This window comes from Lynx rufus, unplaced genomic scaffold, assembly GCF_022079265.1.
Source record: "Lynx rufus isolate CCGP_SWC_20201006 ecotype Redwood Valley unplaced genomic scaffold, mLynRuf1.p SCAF_20, whole genome shotgun sequence".
Taxonomy (NCBI): Eukaryota; Metazoa; Chordata; class Mammalia; order Carnivora; family Felidae; genus Lynx; species Lynx rufus.
The window spans coordinates 17,854,491-17,879,229 of NW_025814835.1; the positions used below are offsets into that span (position 1 = coordinate 17,854,491).

General features: G+C 47.7%; 1 protein-coding gene across 1 annotated transcript in view; it reads right to left on the minus strand.

Moving 5' to 3' along the window:
• Positions 1–24,739, minus strand: part of NEDD4L (NEDD4 like E3 ubiquitin protein ligase) — a 342,953-nt gene that overhangs the window by 214,447 nt on the left and 103,767 nt on the right. Inside the window, exon 2 of the mRNA XM_047086375.1 lies at positions 19,757–19,830. Within this exon, the coding sequence (XP_046942331.1) occupies positions 19,757–19,830 (74 nt within the window). The remainder of the gene's footprint in view (positions 1–19,756; positions 19,831–24,739) is intronic.

Genomic DNA, 24,739 nt, shown 5'->3' on the forward strand with positions numbered 1-24,739 from the left:
ATCGACCAAAAGAAAGCCAACCTCAAAGTAGGTGAGTAAATGCTTTATTCGTGGTCTACCTGAGGACCGTGGCCCCGGAGACAGTATTTCAGATTGCCCTGAGAACTGCTCTGAAGGCCGATTACACATGCAAAAGGCGGAAACAGGTATACGTGCTTGTGAGCAGGTCTCCAAATATTTGCATGTCACAAGGTATAATTTGGTTGTAAATATTGAGGTTTACTGATTTCCACACAGGCATGTGAAAGACCCTTAGGTGATCTTAATACTTTTCTATCATTATCTGATTGTTCAAAAGTATTGCCTGCATGTTTCTGCTTCACCGGTTTTCTGGCTCTTCTTGTTTCTGGTGTCACCTTGAGGTCACTTGAGAGGGTCACAGAAGGCTGACAGTCACCTACGGCAGTTCTAATGCACACGATCAAATTCAAGATCGTTCCGTTCTCTTGCGTGGCCCATAAGGAGAGAAAGGGAGGCAGAAAGCAAGGACAGCACAAAGGTGAGGAAACTGGAAAAGGCCAAGGAGAGAGAAGATGGAAAACTGCCCCTCCCACTTCCCCTGGGTTGCCGGCTTCGCGCTGAATTATCGCTGCCTTGAAAGTCACACAGTCACCATTAGTTACGACCTATGGGGTTGATGTAAAGAAAAAAGCCAAAACCCCTGGCCAAAGAGATCACCCCAGGCTGACCAGAATGTGGTCAAGACCCTGGCCGGGGCTTGATAGCTCCTATTGCCTGAAGCGAGTAAGCATCAGGTTCAGGTATATCTGTCCTGAACTTGGCCAGCCAACTGCAGGGCCCAAAACTCAAACCAGTCCGGCTGACAGGTTCAATGTGTCCAGCGCTGATAGGCAGTTCCTATCATACTGATAGACATACTGATTCATTGTCTGCTCTGAGGTTCAATGCTTAGAAGTAGCTTTCTTCCCCTGGTTGTATAATTTCAACGACACCGGTGTAAAGGTCAAACCTGTGGTTTTGGTGTTGGTCAGAATGGAGGGAGAGGCACATCCCAGAGCATTCCAGGGTTTGCGGCTCGGGTGGGGAACTAGCTGGAGGGAGCTGAACTTTTCAAGACAAAAGATCCTGGTGCCTTTCAAACAGCAGGCTAGGCAGAGAGAAAGGCTTTAGAAAGTCTAAAAATAGGCACCTGCAAGCAGAATGGTTTCTTTCCTGAGAACAATTTTAAAGATTCCCAGGAGGTGTCAGGTGTTGAGTAAATATCATGGGAGAATAAAGGCTTTCTGAGCTGAGCTGTAGGGGAATTGCAAAGCCTGGCGAGGGCTTCCTTCGCCTCCCACGGTGCCCTGGACAGGTGACATGAAATGTCTTTTGTTTCCATCCCTGCTGTATAACAAAAGGGCCTGGGAGAGAAGGTCAGGGCTTGGTTTCTGATGCAGGAGAGCAGTGCGGAGAAATAACTTAACTCCCCGCTTCTATCTGGCCACAACAGAGCGGCAGGCAGACTATTAGACCACGCCGCTGTTTTCATTAGAAGGACAATGAACGAATTAACCTATTTGCAACACTAACGACAAATAGAGGTAAATAAATACAGATAAGTTGTGGAATAATAAATACAGATTGCTATCCACAGTACAGGCTTAAGTGTGCATTAACTCAACTTCCAACATTCACAACAAAGTGCAGGAGGTCAGTAAGCCTGTCCAGCACCCTGTCCAGAAGTGTGATTGCTTGGAAGGTCAAGAGAAGACTATGGGATCAGGTTAGTGAAGACTGACGCGGAGAGGAGATACCATTCGCCCCCTGGGTTGGCCTGCCCATTGGATGCAGGTCCTGGCTCTGGCTGGACCCCCCCTCCCCCCCCCCCGCCAATGGCTCTTTGTCCCACTCTTTTTATTTTGAACTAGCTCATCGCCAAGGACCCATCTTTTACCCCTCAGAAGACATCTTAAAATCCCTACTATGCAGCTCTCTCTGGATTAAAGGAGTAGCAAAGATGCACCCAAGAAATCAAGCAGGCCTCACACACACATCCAACTCTTTAGAAAGCAGCAACGCGGCCGCCCTGAAACATCCCCTTCCTATTCTCTCTGCCAGAACTCAGACCAAAGATCAACGAGTCACACGTTGGGGTGCAGGGAGAGAGGGTTTTCTGATATGCTAATGTGGCTTCCCTCTCTGCTTCCAGAACAGAAATTCTGCTTCAGAGCAGAATTCTGCTTACAGAGCGTTTCATCATCTCTGAATATCACTAACGTACATTTCTAGCTCAAGTGTCTGGTGATGTGACTTTCATAACTAATCTTAAAATGTACTTAAGAGGGGCGCCTGGGTGGCTCAGTCGGTTAAGCGTCCGACTTGAGCTCAGGTCACGATCTCACGGTCCGTGAATTTGAGCCCCGCGTCGGGCTCTGGGCTGATGGCTCAGAGCCTGGAGCCTGCTTCCGAATCTGTGTCTCCCTCTCTCTCTCTGCCCCTCCCCCGTTCATGCTCTGTCTCTCTCTGTCTCAAAAATAAATAAACGTTAAAAAAAAAAATTTAAAAAAAAATGTACTTAAGAGAACACAGAAATCTCATGGCACACACAAAGGAAAACAAAAGTGGTCCCGCCTTCCGTACGTTACTCTGCTACGAAAAATACGAAGTACAATGTTCATTTGTAATGAAGTGACAGAACCCAAATCCTAATCACAGGTTTTTAATGTTGAATTTCTTATTTATTCCTTTTCTGATTTCCAAGAACCTGAAGAGAGGACGTTTCTTCCTTCCTAACCCTCCTTCTCAAGCCCCCTACCACTTGTGCAGCTCTCTGCTTCCTTCCTGCCCCCACCACCCCCAGCTCCCCAATCTGGTTGGGCAACTTTTCTGAGGAATGAGTGCAAAAAGCCAAAGGGCAGAAGATGAAAACAAACCAGTCCCCCAAAGTTCCTCCTGGTTTCTCAGGCCCTTCTAGAGCCACCTCATGGGAAACCAAGTACTGCTGACCAATGAAGGCCCATCAGCCAGAGACAGGGAATGGGGCGCTTTCTAGAAACCTGAAGGCACCAGGCGCTCTGCCCGTCCTTCCTACATGGGGGGGGTGGGGGGTGGGATCCTGGCCACTGTCTGCTGCTTAAATTCTTCCCAAGCTGATCTCAGAGATCGGGCTCTTGCATGAAGACAAGCCTGGCAGTGTGAGTGAGAATTCTCAGCCTGGAAGGAGAGCACCAGGGATCGGAGCCTTTTACTGCATGAAAACCATTGGTGCAACGTCATCATTTTCTGGTGGTGTGAACCAATGGGTCCCAGCTCTGGCTGCCCATTCCAGTCACCAGGGGCAGGGGGCTGTAAACACTGCCCCCCCCCCCCGCCCAGATGCTTCCCAGGCAGGGAGGCAATCTCTACCAGCACACCCTGGTCCAGCCCCAGCTCTGCCATTTACCCGCTGTGCCCTCAGGCAAGGGGCCTCACCCCTTCTGATCCTCAGTGTTTCTCATGGTGGGGGGGGGGGGCAGATAACACCTCCTGAGACTGATGTGGTGATTATGATTTCACCTTAACATACAAAATTGCAGCATCTCAAAAACACAGTAGGTCTCAAACTCCACTGCTTCCTTTGAAAATGGTGGTTAACGCGGGACAAAGTTCTACTGGGGAACCTCAAGCGGAAAGGCAGGCGGGAGCGGTGGTGAGTCATAGAGCTGGAGCTTGTCTTTTAATGTAAATGAGAGAGTTGCTCTGCTACCGGTCAACATCGAGGACATTCCATTCCCCTGTCCACAGGTCAGGGGTGACCCAATAAAAGGCAAGCCCCAAACTTTGCCCAGGGTCGTCCTCTCTCTGCTGAGAATGAAAACTCAAGGTGGCCATCAAACAGAAAACCTGGCTGGGAATAGAACCAGCAGAACAAGCAGCGGAGGGGAGAGAGAAGGCGGGAGGAACAGAATCAATGCTGTTGTCCCAGCCCAGGATCCAGCTGGTGTCAGGAACGTTTCTGTTACTCCACATCTTTTCTGACTGCATCAGCGGGGAACGCCTATTCTGCATGCCTTTCACTTCACACAGGTGCATGTGTGTCTGTTGGAGAAACGGACAGAATCGGGAAGGCTGGTCTCTGGGTGACAGGCATCGGTCATGTTGACACATTTTCCTAAATTGCTAGAGGCTCGACCACCCACACGTCCTCTAATGGTTTAAAGCTGGCCATTTGCTCACATCCCTGTCCACGTACTGCGCTACTGAATTTTTTCAAATTGAAGTTGACACACAGTGTTGGGTTAGTTTCAGGTGGATAACACAGCGAGCCAACATCTTTATACGGGACTCAGAGCTCACCATCATCCGTGTACTTCCATCCATCACCACATATGTCGTTATGGAATTATTTATTGACTACATGTGCTATTAAAAATTTAATCTTTGGGGCGCCTGGGTGGCGCAGTCGGTTAAGCGTCCGACTTCAGCCAGGTCACGATCTCGCGGTCCGGGAGTTCGAGCCCCGCGTCGGGCTCTGGGCTGATGGCTCAGAGCCTGGAGCCTGTTTCTGATTCTGTGTCTCCCTCTCTCTCTGCCCCTCCCCCGTTCATGCTCTGTCTCTCTCTGTCCCAAAAATAAATAAACGTTGAAAAAAAAAAATTAAAAAAAAAAAATTTAATCTTTGGCAACATGATCTTTGAAAATGGTATTTCAGTGGATTTTCTAATTTGCTGTTTCTTTTATTATCGGTGAGGTTAACTGTTGCCACGTTTCGTCACTGATATTCCCTTCTCCCTGAACTACCTGTACCCTCTGATCATTTTTCAATCAGCTTATTGGTCTATTCATTTGTAGGAGATCATTACACATTAAGGGAATTGGCTCTTTCTCTGTGATAGAAACTGGCCTTTCCCCCAGTATGCCCCCTTTTGAACTTCACGGCATGTTTTCTGCCATGCCTACATCTTTTGAGACAAATTTATCAATCTGGTTATTCCTACCTTCGCTCATTTTTTTGTCGAGACGAAACTGTAAACTTTTTTTAAAAACTCTTGAGGTTTGTGGACACTGTTCCTTTTTAATTTTTATTAAGTAACCTCTGCACCCAATGTGGAGCTCGAACTCACAACCCCAATGTCAACAGTCGCATGGCCCCCCGATCGAGCCAGCCAGGTACCCCGGACATTGTCAGTTTTAACATGTTTGTTGTAGGAAAGATACTAGGCGCTTTTTGAAATCCGGTTCCAGAGACCCTTGCTCACTCCGAGCTCGGTAGCAGAAACTCACAGGGAAGGGAGCCTCATCTGGGCCACAGATGCGTCTGATCTCACCCCGCATCCTATCACAGTCAAGGCCTCCCTAACCTTTCCGGGGGCATCTCCCATGAACCTGTGCTCCTCGCTGAACCCCCACACTGCCCTCTAATGCAAGTGCCTTGAGAACAACGGCCACCACTAAGGGCAATCAGTGATTGGCACCAACGGCTCTAAATAAACCGTAAGCAAACATGGAACCCAACCCTGTCTCTCCAGCAAGGTGCCCTTCGGGAGAAGGGTGAGCAGGGCTTGGCCAAAGAACACCTTCTTGTACTCAAAAAAAAAACAAAAAAACAAAAACAAAAAAACAAAAAAAAAAACAAGACTCCACGAAAAACGTTTCTGGAATACACTATGTCACTCCTCCAGAGGCACTTTAAAAACTGACCCAGCTCCTCTAGGAAACTTCTTGAACCACCACCCCATGGGCCCAAGATCATCCTGGCAACACCTCCAGCAAGGCCCTCAGCTCCATATTCAAAACCCCCCTAGAAGGCTGCGAGTGAGAAACCAAGAGCAGGAAAGCCCTGTGAGAAGGGGAGCCAGCTAGGACACCTCAGGCCCTCCTTCCCACAGGAGGCCACTCCACAATATGGCAGCTCCTGAGACAACGGGGACACGCCTCCTCCTGACACACGCGATCCTGAAGGCCGCGACACACACACCTACCTCCTTTAGGCAGCTGTTGCTGCTTTTACAGCGAATGTCCTTCTATAAATGAACTTGGGATTTCTCTTGCCATCGGAAGTCGACATGAGTGAAAAGGGCTAAGGGTGGAAGTAAAATATTTTTCAAACAAACAAAAAAAACAAAACACAACACACAAATTTTTAGGTTAAAAGATGCTTTGGCGAGCCTAAGTGAGCCTAAGCAAAACTGAAGGAGTGATCTTAAAGGATGCCCGCAGGTACCAGGAACAGCATGTTTCTCGGGCTTGTTTTCCCTGAGCGCAGTAGAGAGACTCCACGCGAGCGCTCGGTCACCTGGAGAAGGTGCTGGAGCAAGAGCTGCCAGCGAGGGGGCGTCCTGCAGGCGAGGAGCCGTGGCTCAGGGCACAGGCGATGGCACCCACCGGCCTAGAGCGCGCTGTAAGACGCTGCCGCCGATACGGGCCCACTCCCAACATAAGCACACCTGTCTGGGCACCTGCTGGAACCAAGGATGGCTGGCACGGTACAGGCGACCTCCATCTGGAGCGTTATTTATAACGAGGAGCACGGTCACGCAGTAAGCTTCCTCCGGCCAGGTCTCCCATGGCAGGGGCGGGGGGGGGGGGGGTCCCGGCACGAAGGACAGGGGGACATCCTTCAAAGTGGCTTCCTCTGCAGCTGGCCCAAGACTCAACAGGTGGAAGGCATGGAATTCGAGCAAGCAGGGACCCTAACCAAGTTGTTCTCTTGAGTGCGTGGAACACTTAGCAGCTCAAAAAGTAACCAAAGACTCAAGGTCAGAGCTGCACATGTTCACCTGCGGCAATCAAGGCCACTGAAGTCACCTGGGCCCAAAGGACCTAGGAGGTCATGTTTCAAGCCAAGTCCTGTCTGCACTGGGGCCTGAGCGGGGCGGGGGTGGGGGGGAAGCGATCTGCCCTTGAGCACAGCATCATCTTTCCAGCATTCGCAAACTCCACCTGGCCGCAGAAAAGATCGACAGAGATACACAGGACGAGCTGGAAACCTTTCCACAGTGCACTGTGGACTTTACAGTTAATAAAACCGCACAGCGTGAATCTGTGCCCCCCTGTGACACACACGCACAAAAAATTTCACAGGGCGGGGGGAGGGGCGGTTGCTATGCTCAAACTGCCACAGTTGGTCCGTCATGGGGGCGGGGTTCGGGAGGCCCAACAAAAAGGGCTTTTATTTCCTGCCTCTTGCAGTTCTACTGAGATTTCCACAATAAACATGCATCATTTTCCGGATCACTTAAACATGCAAATTTAAAAGTAAACAAAAGCGCTCACATCAGCCTTTCTCATTATTATACTGGAAAACGACCTCTGATGTGCTGCCCATGCGCAGTGCTGGGTTTCTTTTTTGGGGGGGTACAGAGGGAACACAATAGGCCCATCTCTTCAAGGGACTCTCAAGCTGTTCTCTTCGATACGGACGTTCTTAATATTTCCACCCGATGTCAGGCCCTCACAGTACATATAACCTCCTCGAGGCACAGCCACACTTCCTTTGCCATCCTGTTATTTGGGACAGTCTGGTATACTCTGAGATCCGAGCCTCAGAGTCTCCACAAATGCCCAAGAGGATACAATGAAGCAAGAGAAAGGCCGGAGGGAAAGCTGGGCGAGGGCGTGAACCGTGGGGACGAAAGCGTCCCTGGTGATAACCATGGTCAACGTCATCAGGTCTGCTGACCATCTCTCTCTCTCTCTCTGTAACCTGGGGAGCTGCCATCATGTTTCTCGGGCTTTCTACCCCTAAGGTGGTGAGGAAGTACCAGTCCATTTCAATAGCATCTTCTTCTCAGCTGAGAGGGTTTTTGGATTCCTGGTTTCTTCACCTGCCTGCTTCCGAGGCTGGTTTTGTTCAGGGGGAGGTGCCCAGAAAAAACAGTAGGGCCTTGTATTTGTAGAATACAAATTATCAGGGACTGTCACGTGAAAACATGATCTCACAGGGACAGTCCTAACAGCTCCGAGAATGAATCTCAAGGTCTTCAACTGAAAAGAAAATAAACAATTTTAAAATCCTCTCAAACTGACATTTTTCTCCCTAACTTTTCTCCCTGGTGGCTCCCATTTCTTCTGTCCCACTGAGAGCAACAACAGCTTTCCTCTGGCTTTTGTTTCCTGCCAGTTAGCTGCAGACCTTAAGAAACGGCAAAGGGAGAGAAGAATGTTACTGCAAAATGAGTAGAGAAATGACCTACGCACGCCATTTTCCTCTGTGGGTGTCTGAACCACCCTGACTCTGTTTAAGTAAGTCCTTTGCTGAAACGTGGGCAGACTGCCCACGACAACTTTAGACTCTTTCCCCTGCCCCTGACAGAATTTTTTTTTTAATTTTTTTAACATTTATTTATTTTTGAGACAGAGAGAGACAGAGCATGAACAGGGGAGGGGCAGAGAGAGAGGGAGACACAGAATCTGAAGCAGGCTCCAGGCTCTGAGCGGTCAGCACAGAGCCCGTCGCGGGGCTCGAACTCATGAACCGCGAGATCATGACCTGAGCGGAAGTCGGCCGCTTAACCGACTGAGCCACCCAGGTGCCCTGCCCCTGACAGAATCTTATCAAAACATAAACACACACACACAAACACAAAACAAAAACAAAAACCTCCAAGCATACCTGAGTGCAAATGTGTCAATTTTGCATTTAAAAAAATATTTTCAAGTGCCGTTCCTGTTCTTTCAGGGTTATTACCAATCTGAAAACTAACGCTGTATGGGTGCATCATTACAAATTTAGTCCTGGGGAGCGTGGTACCTGGGTGGCTCAGTCAGTTGAGCGTCCAACTCTGGCTCAGGTTGTGATCTCAAGGTTCCCGAGTTCAAGCCCCATGTTGGGTTCTGCAGTGACAATGTGGAGCCTGCTTGGGGTTCTCTCTCTCCCCCTCTCTCTCTGCCCCTCCCCTGCTCACTCACTCACTCTCTCTCAGGATAAATAAATAAACTTAAAAAAATTAGCTCCAGAAGAGGGGAAAAGAGGAAATTAGCTCCAGAACAAGAAAAAAAAAATCTTTAACCTCTCTCATGTTTTCTGAATGTGTTTTTCATGTCATGAGTTGCTCTAGTAACTTCTCTGTAGTGCTAAAAACTTCTAAACAACCTCCAAATTATATTGCAAAGTGTGTTTTTCTCAGTTCCAAAGCCAAATACAAATATTTTTGAGATGATCTATACCTGTTTCCCATTATTAACATGGATATAGGTAACATGTAAAATAATTTTTCTAGGGGCGTCTGGGTGGCTCAGTCGGTTGAGCGTCCGACTTCAGCTCAGGTCATGATCTCACAGCTCGTGAGTCTGAGCCCCATGTCGGTCTCTGTGCTGACAGCTCGAAGCCTGGAGACTGCTTTGTATTCTCTGTCTCCCTCTCTCTCTCTGCCCCTAACCCACTCGCATTCTGTCTCTCTCTCAAAAAATAAATGAACATTAAAAAAATTTTTTTAATAAAATAATTTTTCTATATTAACAATGTCAGCCTGGAAATCCCTTTCTTATTTTATTTATTTTTGAAAGACAGAGAGCAAGCACACACGTGTGCCCAAGGATGGGGGCGAGGGGCAGAGAGAGAGGGAAAGGGAGAATCCCAAGCAGGCTCCACGCTGTCAGTACAGAGCCCAGTGCGGGGTTCCAGCACAGAAACTGTGAGATCTTGACCTGAGCCGAAATCAAGAGTCGGACGCGTAACCTACTGAACCACCCAGGCGCCCCCTGCAAATTCCTTTCTTAAAGAAAACAGAGTGCTGAAGTTCTGATCCTTCAAAGTGTGAAGCTAAAAATGCGTTATAATTCATTTTCTCTATGAATGCTGTCTATTCCATAGTGTAATACAGTACCCCTCACTGGAAGAATTTCCTTTCTTCCCAGTATCAGTTATTTATTCCTTTGCAATTTGTAGCATTTTATTTTGATGATGCTACAAGTTTAGGAAATTATTTGGCAAGGAAAGGGAAAAGGGGGATATAAAGTTAAAGTGGGAAATGCTACTCAATTGCCTACTTTAAAAGTATGTAAAAAGTAGGAATTGCTTAAAGTGAAATCATCCTTTCCTATGTGTCACTATTTGAGAATGACTTCAATACCTGCTAAAGCAAAGATGTGGGTTAATTTCAAAAATCAGACAATTCTGATTTAAAAATCAGAAAATTACCTCAAAAATAAATAAAAATGTTTAAATAAATAAAATAAATAAAAATCAGAAAATTTAAAAGAACGCCAAAGGGGTGCCTGAGTGGCTCAGTTGGTTAAGTGTCCGACTTAGGCTCAGATGATGATCTTACAGTTCGTGGGTTCGAGCCCCACATCGGGCTCTGCCGACAGATCGGAGCCTACCGCCTGTTTTGGATTCTGTGTCTCCCTCTGTCTCTGTCCTTCCCCCGCGCTGGCTCTGTCTCTCTCAACAATAAATAAACGTTTAAAAAATTTTTAAAGAAAGCGAACTCCAAAGGATTATCAGATGTGAATACCATTTTTACAGTCCAGAATGAAAATGCACCTGAAGATATGGCCAGCAGAGGGAGCTCTAACTCCCCAATACATCCCTGTGGACACAGGAAGAGCCCTCCATGTAGCCTGTCACGGTCAGGGATGCTCACGGTTCGTCTCCTCCAGTGAACTTCACGTGGACCGAGGAGTTAAGGATGAGGAATTCCTTCAAGTCTAAAGCACTTTTAGCCACTTTAAAGTAAGAAGGAGCTGGATATAACATATGTGTGCTAGTTGAGAATTTTTAGATTCGTAAAATTTCATACTGTAAATCTGCATACTGTAAAGAAAGAGGACCTTAAAAATACAGACAGAATAAGATAAACAAGAGGTGAAATGAGAGGGTAGGGGAAATAAGGGTGTGTATAAATCACCCAGAGAATACACAAGCAGGAAAAATAAACTCAGCCTAGTGGCAGGGAGGGTGCCAAGAGCCAAGGGGCTGAGAGCAACGTGCAATAGTTTGCCAAGTGCATGCGGAGAGGAGGTAATGGCAGTCATGGATTTGGCGGCACTGGGCCAATGTGGGACCACAGCAGGGTACAGAGGTAAAGGTCCAGAGGAAAGTCCCAACACCACATGCTCAGTGCACCCGTGGGCAGCTGCACAGGGTGAGTAAGCAAAGCCAAGAGCCACCAGATCTGACCCAAGTGGGCAGAGGCAGGGAAAGCTGCCTGGGGGTGAGCTCACGGGGTGGGGGGGTGGGGGGGCTCTGGTGTGAAGGACAAGAACAAATCAGCTGTGCAAAAGAGGGAGAAGGTGGTCGTTCTGGGCACCAGCAAAGGCACAGAGGAGGAGGAGTGTGGCCTCTGAGGGCAACTACAGGACTCAGCACGGCTGCTTGGGAAGGTCAAGGCCAAGAGATGCGCTGGAGAGGCACACAGAGAGTGCTTCTGTCAAGGTTAAGCAGCTGGGACCTTAATCCACAGCAATGACTGATCGCGGAAGGGTTCTGCAAGGAGCAGAATGAATTCTGCGCACGTGAGGGGGGATGGGAGGAAGCGGGCAGATGTGAACACCACTGGGGAAGTCCCCTACCCAACCACTGAGACCAGGCTGGGGACTGCGGGGAGGCAGGAGAACCAGGGACACATCCCAGCTCCCTAGCTCCGACGTTTAGGGAATCGGTGGAGCCACCAGCTAAGACAGATCATTCCAGACAAAGAACAATTTCAAATATAATACTTTGACATTCCAGGCCGAGAAGCAGCGTCAGGGCAAACAAAAGGTCCGGACTTACACGGTCTCACCAGTCACTCAAATCTGATTTCTAGGACAAGATGGTTTGACTCTACTAAATAACAAAATAAAATCATGCTACGAGGAGCCAGGAATCCATTCTGGAAGAAAGGAATTTGTAAATTGCTCTTTTTTACGGTCTCGACTGTCTAGATACAATTTAAAATCACTTCAACAAAATTGAAACCGCTGTTCACAGTGAACTCCCAAGAGTCCACAAGTCAGAGATGGAGAATATACACACCCAACACTACCATTTTCTCGCTAGCAAAAAAAAAAAAAAAAAAAAAAAAAAAAAAAAGGAAGAAAGAAGAAACTGTGATCAAGTGTTAAGATTCACCCCATTTTGATTTCCCAACCAGTTGCCTCCAAACTTGAAATGTAGCATTTCTTCCAAATGCTTCTCTATTTTCTGACCATGAATGCTTAATTTCAAGCATCTAAAAATAACAGGCTTGAAACAATAATCAGTCCTTCAAAAGGGAAGCACAACAGTGTACCTCGAACAAGGAAGGGAAGAAATGCAAACCACCCTTGAAACATTCGCTACCTGTTCCTGTCCGCACGCCAGAAGGAATGCTGGGACACGCTCATTAAGGGGCAAGGCATAGTTTATATCACTTGTGTTGATAATATACAGTAGAAATGCCAGTTCTTTTAATAATTTACTCAGGAGTTACGCACTGCAGATTCCTTATTAAACATTACTTGCACTAAGGTCCTAAGTCTAAAGAATATTCCGGGGAAGAAGAGGCAATATTTTTATTGCAATACGCTAATTGAAATTATGTGACTGCATATTTGCTTGATATAAACTCAACTTCATTATTCACGTATGTATATACAAAGCAGTAAGAATCATTTTCTCTAGAACAAAAAAAAACATTTTTACAATTGTAGTCACTTGTAGATTTCAAAATCCACAGTGTCTCTCTAAAAAGTTCCATAAGCTATATTGTACGCATGCTTCCCCTTGAAGAGAGGAGAAAAACAAAAACAAAAACAAAAACTCCTGCTATATCTAGAAACCCCACTCCTCCACGCCCAAGAAGTCAATACTGGCTCAATTCCTGTCTGTCACTGACTAACCAGCAGCTCTATGTAACAGTTTAATCTGAAAATCGTGACCAAATAACACTGGCACTCCCAGTTCTAAATATATATATATATTGTAGAGAATCAATAGCTTATGCTCTCAGGGGTTGGCAAACTGGGGCCCGTGGGCCACTGGCAGACAGCCACGCCTATCCTATACTCTGTGCTATCTCAGGGACAGAAAGTCCTACTGAGCCTAAGCTCTTTTCTATCTGGCCCTTTGCAGAAAAAGGGTGCCAGCCCCCAATTTAGATAACCACCTACAGTACTTAGAGAAGGCTCTACTTCCCATGTAAGAACCTGCCAGGTCACATGTGTCCCCCATCTTAAAAATCTTACCTTCCAGGTCCCCCCCCCCCACAAATGTTTCTATAATAAGGAGAAACAATTTTATGAAATCTAAGACAATGTTTCTTAGAAGATGAAGTATTACAACACAGGAGATTTGGATCTGAGAAATCTAACACTTGGGGATTCCAGAGAGATGCATCCATTGTTTAAAGCATAACTCTTAGGTATTACACCAGAGTATTTTCACCTTCAGTAACAGCATTTTTGTCAACGAAGATGCAGAGTGGGCGTGGAGACCACTGTTCTCAGGCCTCTCTGAGGCCCAGCCACCGAGAACGGGTTGGCCAGCCGCCTTCGCTGCCTAGAACATGGGAACCACTGACTGACAGAGGAACCTCTCCCGCTCGTTTGCTGAGGCAATGGTAGCGGAGACCCTCGGCCATCCCAACGCTGGACCTCCCCTCACACGGTACCTTCTGTTTTCCGAAGGCCTGGTTGTTAAGTTCAACTCTTGAAAAATACGCATTTTCTTCACTGTTTTACATATTCAGGACTGCTTTCGTTTCTGACTCACGTTGGCACATTGCCTTCCTTATACTTTAGCTTCTTACAGTCTCTCCTACCTCCCCCCAAAAAGGAAAACGGTGAGACCAATCTAGAATGCCTTGGGATAAAGCAAGGGTGAAGGAACCGGGTGAGGGCAGAAGACATGCGAAGCGGAAGGAGTAAGGAGGGGTGGGCTGCTGGGAGGAGGAGCGAGGAAGGGGCAGCCCCCCCCAACACACCCACATCGGCAGACATCACTTCACCAATCCCCGGAGGCGCCCCCTGCGATTACATCGGTTGATTGAAACACTGCCCATGGCTCTTCAGCAGCTTTAATCATTCAGTTTTCTCAGGCTCCACTCTGACCAGATGAATAAAATTGATCAAGCCTCTACTCTGTGCTGCGTGCCCCTCGTCTTCCTGAAACACATCCAATTTTCTGCCTTCTACAGACTCAGTGACCAGACAGCATCAGTCTGGACTCCGACAGCAATGAGGGCAAGGTGTCCTGCAACTTTCCCTCGCACTCTGTCGGACCTTTGGGCAGAGCAAAGTCTCCTTTGACGGGACTAACATATTCGTGCGTCAGGAGTGAAGGCAGGGCCGTCTGGGTGGCTCAGCTGGTTAAGCATCTGACTCAATTCCCACTCAGGTCATGATCTTGCAGTTCGTGAGTTCGAGCCTGGCGTCAGGCTCTGCACTGACAGCCAGGAGCCTGCTTGAGATTCTCTCTCTTTCTGCCTCTCCCCTGCTCGCGCTCTTTCTCGAAATAAATTGATAAATTAAAAAAAAAAAAAAAAAAGAGTGAAGACAAAGCAGGAAATGCTGAATGAGAGATCCACACGAACACATCAGAGAATGGTACGTAAGTGTGGCCCGTCGGGTTCGCTCCTCCGTTTACCAGAACTGGGGTGGCACAAAGACCAGTTTATACAGATATCGTTTTAAATTATCGAAGACGTTCCCTGCACAGCACGGCCTTTTCGGTGATTCGAGATCATTCTAAATAATATTATGACACTGGCTGCGGCAGAGCAAGCCTTAGGGCCTAACGCAGAACACAAACAGGCCGGCCCTGCACGCCGACCCATTTGCCACTTCTGACGTTTCCCTCTGGGAAACCGCGTGGCCCGAATGGCGTGCGGGCCACCCCTGACATACTTCATAGGGACGTCGCGTATATCCGTGCGCTCGGGAGACCAGGAGGTAAACCCGGATGCACGAAGAGCTGTGTCCTTGTCACAGGGCAAGAGGAGGTTTTTTGTGGGGGAGGGGGAGGGGGAGGGGGAGATCCCGGCAAGTCCCATCAGGGTTCTGGGGTGTTCGGGCGGGACATTCTCTGCGGCTCTCACAAGAGTAACCGTGTGAGCTCTTAGGTGCAGGGGTTTTAAGGCAAATACTTTTCAGCCCAGAGGCCGTTAGTGTCGACGCTGTGATTCTCAGAGGTGCCCCAGAGAGCTAAGGCTGTTCAAACAGGCCCGGGGACGAGGCGCATTTCCTCTGCACCCGCGCATCACAGACGCGGTCTCCGCAGAGCGTCAGGTGCCCTGTACCCACCTAAGGAGGTGCGTGTGCCACGGGGGAAGGGTGGGGGGACAACCAGCTTTACGTGCTCCAGACCAGCAGCGCGGGGGTCAAAACCAAACACGGGCCCGTCCCTCAAGGGCCCTCGTTATGCTAGTGGAGGCGGCCAGCTGCACAGAATACGACAGATGTGGGCTCCTTGGGGGGCCGAGAGGTCACGGCCCCATTTAAGAGTGTATCCAGCAGATGGCTCCAGCTGTGCCACCTCGTGTTGTCTAGACTGCCGAGATTTTCCAGAAACCTTGGGAATCTGGATTTTTGATACGAAACCTCCCAAATGCTGGCTCGGGATTTTTACTCGCCTTTAGTGTTCCCTGGACCCTTCATAAGCACATGTGTGAGTTCAGTCTAGTCCACAGGGACCAACAGTTGGCCAGTTCTGGCCTAATGATGTTCTAGAAGTCCTTCCAGTATATCGAGGGGGCTCTCAAGGTACCTGGAGCCTCAGGGTCTCCCCACTGAGTAAAATGAAACTTATTTTGTACAAGGTTTAAAAAAAAAAAAAATCCTAATTTTTTGGAGAAGGTGAATTAATAGCTAAAATTTACATGTATACAGTGTATAAGCCAAAACATCGCTCACCCATTTCTTGCCAGTCAAAGAAAAAGTAGTGACAGTGGACGAAACAGACTGGCCCCACATTAAACCCGGGTTCCTTTTTACTTTAGCACCACTGGTTATAGGATAACCAGACGCTGTGTTCCTCCTCAGCAGACAACATCCCATTGCGGCCCCCAGTGTGGACACCGAATTTGATCAAGCCTTTCCACGCAACTGCTCATATACAGGAAACCCAGGAGAAGGACACTAAATGCTACAACAAGAAACAATCAAATGTGACGAGACAACCGACTGACGATTTCAGGTTCATTTAAAAACGGAAAAGGGGAAAAGGATACTATAGGAACCGGATTTTAAGAGACCTAACAACTGAACGCAACGCACAGTTCTCCGTTGAATTCTGCTCTCAAACGGCCCAGTTGTAAAAGGCATTGTAGGGACAGCTGGGGGGATTCAGGGAATAGAAAAGGTGACAAGAGTCCTTTAGGCAATTATTGGTAATTTTGTGAAAATTGCATTGTGGCTATAAAGGAATACGCTGCTTTCTTCGAGATGCAGGCTGATGTATTTAGGGGCTGGATGTCATGATGTCTAGAATTCACTTTTGAATGCTTCGATTAAAACAAATTGATGGGGCCCATGTAGCCAAATGTTAACAACTTAAATATAGACAACTGAGGCGAGGTGGCGTCACAGAGCTATCACACCGTGGCAGTAAGTCCCCATCAGTCTCAGTCACTAGCAGACAAGGATTTTTTGCCGCATCTTTCCAATGCCCTTGGGTTCGTGTGTGTTCTACGTTTTGAGTCAAAAGAAAAAAATGACCGCAACCTCCACAGGTATAACTTGACGCTAAGAGTTCCATGCACAAAATACAGAAACGAGAGTCTTGAAATCTTCCGTAGGAAATTCTACAGTGAGTTTGTCTTAGCCAGCATAGCTCAATTTTAAGGATCCACTTTACGGTTTTAGATGATTCTAAGTAACCTCGAACGAAGACTGATCACAATCAAGGAGGAAAAGGGGGAAGGTAGACCTAAAACTTGTATTAAAATGACCCTATTCAGGTACTACTTAAGCCTATGACAAAAAGTTAGAGATCCTGAGATACAAGCTTACCTGAAGAATACAGTTTGAAACTTATAAATATTCTAAGTTTAAAAAAAAAAAACAAAACAAAACCTTAAGATCTTACTTAGCAAAGTGCATCTCTTCTAAATCAAATTACCTTACGGCATTCACTTAACAATTCTAAGAGCTTGGTCAGCCGCTATCAAATACAATGGGCAGTTCTCGCAATCTGCTTTTAAGAAGTATTCAGCCAATCGATTTCAGGTTTTAGAGAGACCCAAACAGTCATCTAGTCCAATGGCTCATCCAGTGGCTCAACTTTTGTCATTCGTCAGGAAGAGTATTAACCTGCCATCAGAAAGAGCAGTCAAATCTGATAAATCTGGACAGACAGGGGTGGGGCCGAAGTAAGGGGCAAACCGGACCAGACAGGTTGGCATGAGCCGTCCCAAAAGGACTTGAATCCTACACCTTAACAGGAGCCTGGGACTTTATTCCACAGGCAATTGCAGATCAAACCATGCAAGGAGAGGAGTTATCAGCACTAGATCTGTGCCTATCTTTCCAATGCACATCTTGAGGTATTCCCCGTAATTCCTTTTACCCCGCTGCAAAGAAACGATGCCACCTCTTTTCGTATAAAAGGTAAAAATTCAAGGCTCGGGTGCGTATGGCTCTTCTAAGATTTAAAGCCTCATCGTACTACCAATTTCTAACCTCAGATCTTCTTAACAGGCTGAGAAATGCAATCTGAATCCATTTCATTTTTTTTTTACGCAGGGCTTTGGTAAAAACAAAACAGAAACAATCAAAATGAACGTCGCTGACAGTTTCCAAACCCAACCTCTTCCCCTTCCAAACTATATAACATGTATGGGAAAGAGTGAGAGCAGCAGACATTGTTGACGTAAGAGCGCAGTTTACTGGTCAGCGTGCAAGTCTTTCAGTTAAAAGGCAATTTGCCCAGTCTTGTTCTTGGGGTTCTAGAGGGTCAGCAATCAAAGTGAGAGGTCTCAGTCTCCTGCGAGTTTCTAATCTAGTAAGACACAGACAAGTCAAATATTAGAGCGTTCACACAGGCACAAGGGCAACCACTCGGTGCGACTCCATGGTCAGGTGAGAAGGGGCCCGCAGGTGAGATGTGCTTCCCTCCCACACCACCAGCGACGGGGCAGGTGTCAGTGCGTGTGCGCGAGGTTGGCGTGACGGCTCAGATAGCTAACCCTCCATTAGTCATCTGAGGCACACAGAAGCATGGGGATGTTTTGAAAAAGATTTCATGAGGGGCGCCTGGGTGGCTCAGTCGGTTGAGTGCCGGCTTCGGCTCAGGTGATGATCTCGCGGTCTGTGAGTTCGAGCCCCGCGTCGGGCTCCGTGCTGTCAGCTCGGAGCCTGGAGCCTGCTTCCGCTTCTGTGTCTCCCTCTCTCTCTGCCCCTCCCCTGTTCATGCTCTGTCTCTCTCTCCCTCTCTGTCAAAAATAAATAACACTTAAAAGAATTTTTTTTTAAAGATTTCACAGATATTATCCTTGCATCAACGTTATGTATTTTTAACAACTTCTCTAGTTGCTACTGTAGTTAACTTCACGGGATGGGAAAAACTAAAAACGGACATGAAGATAGGACGGGAAATAAAGAGGTTTGCCCACCAATGGCAGGGAAGGGCTTGTGCTGGGCGAGCAGGAAGATGAGGTGAGCTGGACAGAACGAGGCCTTGTTACAAGAGTCACCAGTGTCACACTGAGGTCCTGAGGCCAGAAGGTGACTGTGGGCAACAAGCAGGGGGGCTGACAGGATGAAATGAAATTTTTTTTTAAATAAATTTCTTTTTTTTTCTTTTTAAGTTTATTTGAGAGAGAGAGAAAGAGAGCACACCGGGGAGGGGCAGAGAGGCAGAGAGAATCCCAAGCGGTCCCCACACTGTCACCGCAGCGCCTGACGCAGGGCTCAAACTCACGAACCATGAGATCGTGACCTGAGCCGAAACCAAGAGTTGGACGCTTAACCGACTGAGCCACCCAGGTGCCCCTGAAATGAATGTTCTAACGCGAGGAGTCTGGCCACAATTAACTGTCCCCAGAAGCCACCACAGCCCCCATGGCTCAACCTCACAGGGTCCCCATCGTGAACAGAGCAGGGGGCAGGGGGCCTGTTCCAGCACTACAGGCACGTGAGACCTGGGCAAGCAGTAACCTTTCTGGATAAAGTCGTGTCAACCACAGAACAGACAAGTCGCACTGGAACGTCTCTAGTGTCTCCTCTACGTCTGAAGTTCCATAGGTCTTTGTTCCCCCAAATCTGGTTCAAATCCCAGGTCTGAATGGCTCTAACCTCATTCTGCTACTAGTCCAATAACTCCACCCAACACTACAGAGAGCAAAGGAACAAAAGAGCTGATTTCAAGACTCAGGACCATCAGGCACAATACTCAAAATGAAAAAGTTAAGACCCAGACAGACCAGGCTGCTGGTGCTTCCAGAAAAGGCACAGAAATCACCAAATTCACTCCCATCAGCAAATCTCTCAATTCTGATTGTAACATGCCAAAGAATACCCAGTTCTGCTGGGAACAAAACAACACCTTCACGTCTCCCTAAATTTGGGATGTTTTTAAAGGAATGTATTAGTATGAATACAGTGGGATTTCTTTTTTAAAGGAATGTATTACAATGAATACATGTTCCCAAACTTTATTTTTCTACTGAGAAAAACAGACATCAGAATCCAGCTCCCCCAGGAAATCAATCCGTAAGGAGGGCTAGGAACCTGCGCAAAATACGGTCTCTGGACTGGCTGTGTCAGCATCACCTACTCCATCAGAAACTCGGGAGGTGGGGCCCAGCTCTTTTAAGGCTTCCAGGTAACTCTGATGCACGCCTGAGTCTGGAAAGTGCTTGCCGAACTCGTCAGAAGCCTACAAAAAAAAAAAACCCAAAACACCAAAAACCAAACAAACACAAAGCAAACATACCTGGCCCCAAAGATGTCCTTTTTGGCGAGATCAATTCCAGAAACAACCTTCACTCTGAGAATGCGTGACTCGCCCTGTTGGAGGGAAAAAAAATTAAAAAAAGTTTAAGAAATGGACTTTCAATGGGTCACTGTCTCACCCAATATCCAAAGGTAATGATTTCCTCTTTAGACCCGTACTGGGACACAGCACCAATCGACTCAAGCACAGGTGATTCCTCCTTACGCTGAAGTTCAAAAGGTAACAGTCCAGACTTAAAATCCTATGACCCTAGAAATTTAGAGCATTCGGATTAATTAAGCCTAAGTTTAATTCAAACTACGTCATGCAGCTCAAAGATGTGGGCCAGTGAAAGATGTCCCAGTGGTACCAAGAACATAAACGCACATTTGAAATCACCTAGATAAATGCCCAGGTGCTTTAGGGTACCGTAAATTTAATCAATAATTCCTCCGTGGAAGTTTATACATCTGTGTGCGTGGCCCGAGACAGAGAGAAATTTCATGTTGTACAATATTTCCTCAAAATTACAGGATCACAACGTTGGTACGAACAAGCGAAAATAATCCTTTGGCTCCAATAAAAGACGAAAACGAAAACAAAAACAAAAAACCAAAAGCATCACCCTAAATGGAAGTCTACTCAACCCATCTCAGAAATCACTCATTCATTCCTTCACCGGCATAGTCACTCATCCCAACATGTCCTAAGCAGTTCCTGTCGCACTGGCCGTTGAACAAGGTCTTGAAATATGGACACGAATATGCTCCAGGTCTCCTAAGGGGGTACGGCCAGGCCAACAGTGCAGGACCCTGTGATGGCCCCCAAGCCCAAAGGCACAGGCTGGAGAAGTAGTTAGGGGCTAAGACGCTCTGGCGAAAGGAGATGGCTTGTGGGGGGTAAAGGGGGAGGGTAGGCAGAAGTCTAGGACTGTTCCCAAGTTTTTGCTTTGGGTCACTAAGTGTCAACATGAACTGAAAGGCAGGAAAAAGTCGAATCCAAGGTGTCTATGAAACAACCGGGTGGGGGGAGAACAAAGAAAACGGGAGAGACGTCTGGTGTGGTCAGACTGGGGAGCGATCGCAGTTGGTGGTCGTAGAGCCACAGTTGGTGGTTACGGCTAGAGATGCAAAAGCACATGCCCGGGAAAGGCGAGGAGGGGAAATGCCAGGGCTGGAGCCCCTGGGGACACGGGCAGCGAGGGGCAACAGAGAAAGTCATCTATCCATGTGCTCAGTCATGACCTGGGTGAAGGGAAGAAAATCCAAAAGCTTACTTACACGACGTCCAAGGAGGCAGGGTAAAATAAAACCCGGAGAGAGGAGGATGAGGAGCCCTGGCCGATTAGCGGCACACTGGGCATGCGTGTGTGCCACGGGGACGGTGCTTGAGCCAGGATTCTCCATCCCTCCGACCATCCCTCCAACCATCTACTCCTGACACAAGGCTGCCCCAGACACACATACACCGCAGAGAGATACAATCGGTTAAAAAAAAAAAAAAAAACAGGTTGCTCAACGTGTGTGTACTTAAGGATCCCCTCTGAAACGAGAACTGCACTCAAGTTTGGGTTTCATGTGCTTGGCAGGCTTCGCGAGAGGACAGAGACAAGCCAGGGACCTTGCGACAGCACAGCAGTGTCTCCGAGTGCTTACCAAAGCCTCCCCGTCAAGTGCCCCTCAAGGGTCAAGTGTCCTTCCCTCGGTTCCCCCAAGCAGGCACTGACTGCCCTGACCCCCCTCTCTTAGGCTCACATCACAGACCAGCCATCAAGGATTCTTTGTCAGCACGGGGGTTATCTAGCCTGAGGCTCTCTGGTTTCTCAGGGCATGTGGCACCCCCAATGCCAATGGCATCTCTCCCTGCTCGACTCGAGGAATAGCACAGCGGAAGCATTTTGCACGCATGGATCAAAATTCAGTTAGCACCTCTGTAGCGTTCACGGGACACCTGGGAAGAGTTCACGGCCCACGAGTGCACACCAACTGACAATCATGGGTAAGAAGCAAATCCTTGGCTAAGGGGTTGAGATTTTACCTGCCAGGGAATGAAAAACCACTCACAAGAAATAAGGACAGGGAACAGCTGGAGAGGAGCACGCTTTTTCTGCCTCCCTGCCTCCCCTCCCCCCCCCCATCCCAGTTCCCTGCGCACCCCCCCCCCCCACGACAAAGACTTACAAACAGCAATTCTCCTCCAACACCACTGGGCAGAGAGCAGACCTCGTTTGGAACCCACGGAAGGCGGACACTGTCAAGGCCAAGTGCTAAGTCTCCAGGGCCAGCGCTGGGTGTCGGCCGGAGGAGACAGTGCATCTGGTCTCCGAGGCAGAGACAACCTCCACCACCAGCTCAGGTAGAGCGGTAGGCTTGCACTTGGACTGAGCTGGGGAAGATAAACCAGGAACTGGCTCTCGGGTGGAAACCAACATTCAGTCAGTCACAGAGCAAAAGACAAGAATTCTGGTGAGAAACTGTCTCTGTCCCACAGCCCCTGGGATTCTCAAAAATCCTGAGCAGTGTCCCGAACTTTCCACCGACTTGACAGGGGGCTCAAAACTGCATCTTGTCTGGATTCTAAGGACTAAGATATAAGCCCAACTTACACCCGGTTCCCCTAGGTTTATATCAACACTGGGTGAATGTTCTTACACTGGGCAGACCTACTTTCCAAAAGCATACACTTTAAAGTCAGGGAACATTTATAGGAATAAATGAATAAAAATAAACTTCACTAAAGGAATAACTAGAATTTTTTTCTTATGGAAAGTGATTTATTCATTAAGCACAAGTGCCTGTTCAGAGATCTAAGGACACAGCAATACAGACAAACCGCCCTATCCCCACCCTGTCCCACCCATCTTTCTAGTGTTCTTGAAAGTACACTGTTTACAAGGGCTCTCAACTACATGGAGACACAAATTGGGGGTCTGAAGGACAAAGGGTAATACGTAACACACACTTATAAATTTTGTACACACATCCTTTTCTGTAAACAAATGCTCATTTAGGAATCAATCCCAAGAAAATAAGCACAGATCTGTGCATGAAACGAACCAAAAAAAGAACTAAAAGAATAGTCACCGAAAGATCACTTTTAATCAGGGAAAAAAATGCAGAAGTCCCTCAAAAGCAGGGATGTGCATGGCAATCCCAAGCGATGAGCTACAATACCGTCATTAAAAATGTGTAAGATTATGGGGCGCCTAGGTGGCTCAGTCGGTTGAGCATCTGGCTTCGGCTCAGGTCATCATCTCGCGGTCCATGAGTTTGAGCCCCGTGTCGGGCTCTGTGCTGACAGCTCGGAGCCTGCAGCCTGCTTCGGATTTTGTGTCTCCCTCTCTCTCCGCCCCTCCCCCACTTGTGCTCTCTCTCTCTCTCTCTCTCTCTCTCTCTCTCTCTCTCTGTCAAAAATAAAACATTAAAAAAATTTTTTTTTTAATGCGTAAGATTCTGTCACCACCTTCACTCATTCCACGAATGTTTACTAAGTACCCACTAGGTGCCAGACATATTATCTGTGGGTATAGACAGGAGCAAGCCTCAAGGAACCTACAATCCAGAAGGCAGACAGAATATAAATATGTATCACAAACAAGCAAGAATTCCTGATGGTGGTAAGTGCTTTGGCGACACGATGGGAGCTAAATAAAAAGTAACTAAGTAGAGGAACAGGGGAAGGAGGTTAAAGGCTGCTGGTCGGGAAAGGCATCTCTGGAGAGCAGACACCTGAGCTGAACCCAAAGGAGACAGAGGGTGATGCAGGCGGTGGGGATTTTCATGCAGAGGTGACAGCAAGTCCCAAGGCCTTGGGGAGCAGGTCTGGCATTGAAGGGAGAGGCAAGAGTGGAGGGAATGGTACAGTGGGCCAGAAACCTGAGAGGTCAGCTTCCATAGAAAAAGCATTATTCCAATCATCTCTGGAAAGTTTTAAGCAGAGGAGTGACAACAGCTGACTTTTTAATAACTGATTTTTTTTAAAGTTTATTTCTTTATTTTGGGGGGGGAGAGAGAGAGCATGCAGGAAGGGCAGAGAGAGAGAGAGAGCGAGAGAGAGAGAGAGAGAGAGCGAGAGAGAGAGGGAAATTGTAAGCAGGCTACGCACGGTCAGCAGAGAGCCTGACACGGGGCTCAAACTCATGGATCATGAGATCATGACCTAAGGTAAGAGCCAGACGCTCAACCGGCTAAGCCACCCAGGTGCCCTTTGACTTGAATTTTTAAAAGACCACCTTGGTTTGCTGTGCAAGATCAGACTACAGGGGAACAAGAACAAAAACAGACCAATCAGGAAGAGATCTGGCAAGAGATGGGAGGGGTTCCCACAGGACTGAGAATGGAGAGGTGCCCATGTTGCAAATAAACAACTTGGTTTATAAAAGAAAGTTTCAAAAATGGGTTACACAAGGAGTACCTTGGGTGGCTCAGTTGGCTAAACGTCTGACTTCGGAGCACGTCATGATCTCATGGCTTGTGGATTTGAGCCCTGAATCGGGCTCTGTGCTGACGGTGCTTGTCTGCTTGGGATTCTCTCTCTCTCCCGCCTCCCCTGCTCATGCCCTCTCTCTCTAAAAATTAAACTTTTTTTTTTTTTAAAAACTGGCTTATACAACTGAGTTAGAAATAAGCAAGGTGGTCAACAAGCTGTTTGCCTTTTCCACTCAGACTACATTTCCCAGCATTCCTTGCAGTTAGGTGGTCACGTGACTAGGTTCTGGCCAGTGGAATGTGCACGGATATGATGTGAGCATTTTCCAGACCTGGCCCATAAGACCCTCCCATTCACCCTCCCTCCATTCTCTTCCCCTGGCTCAATGGAGAAAATCCTGAAGGCAAGAAGGGGAAAAACTCCGTGAAAGGAATGCAGAGGAAGGGAGCATCCCTACCTCATCCTGCCCGCTTCACCATCACCTACTGACCTTGCCAGGACAGTGAGCTGGAAACAGACCCGTACTGTTTGTTCCCATTGAAAACGGCAGGTTGC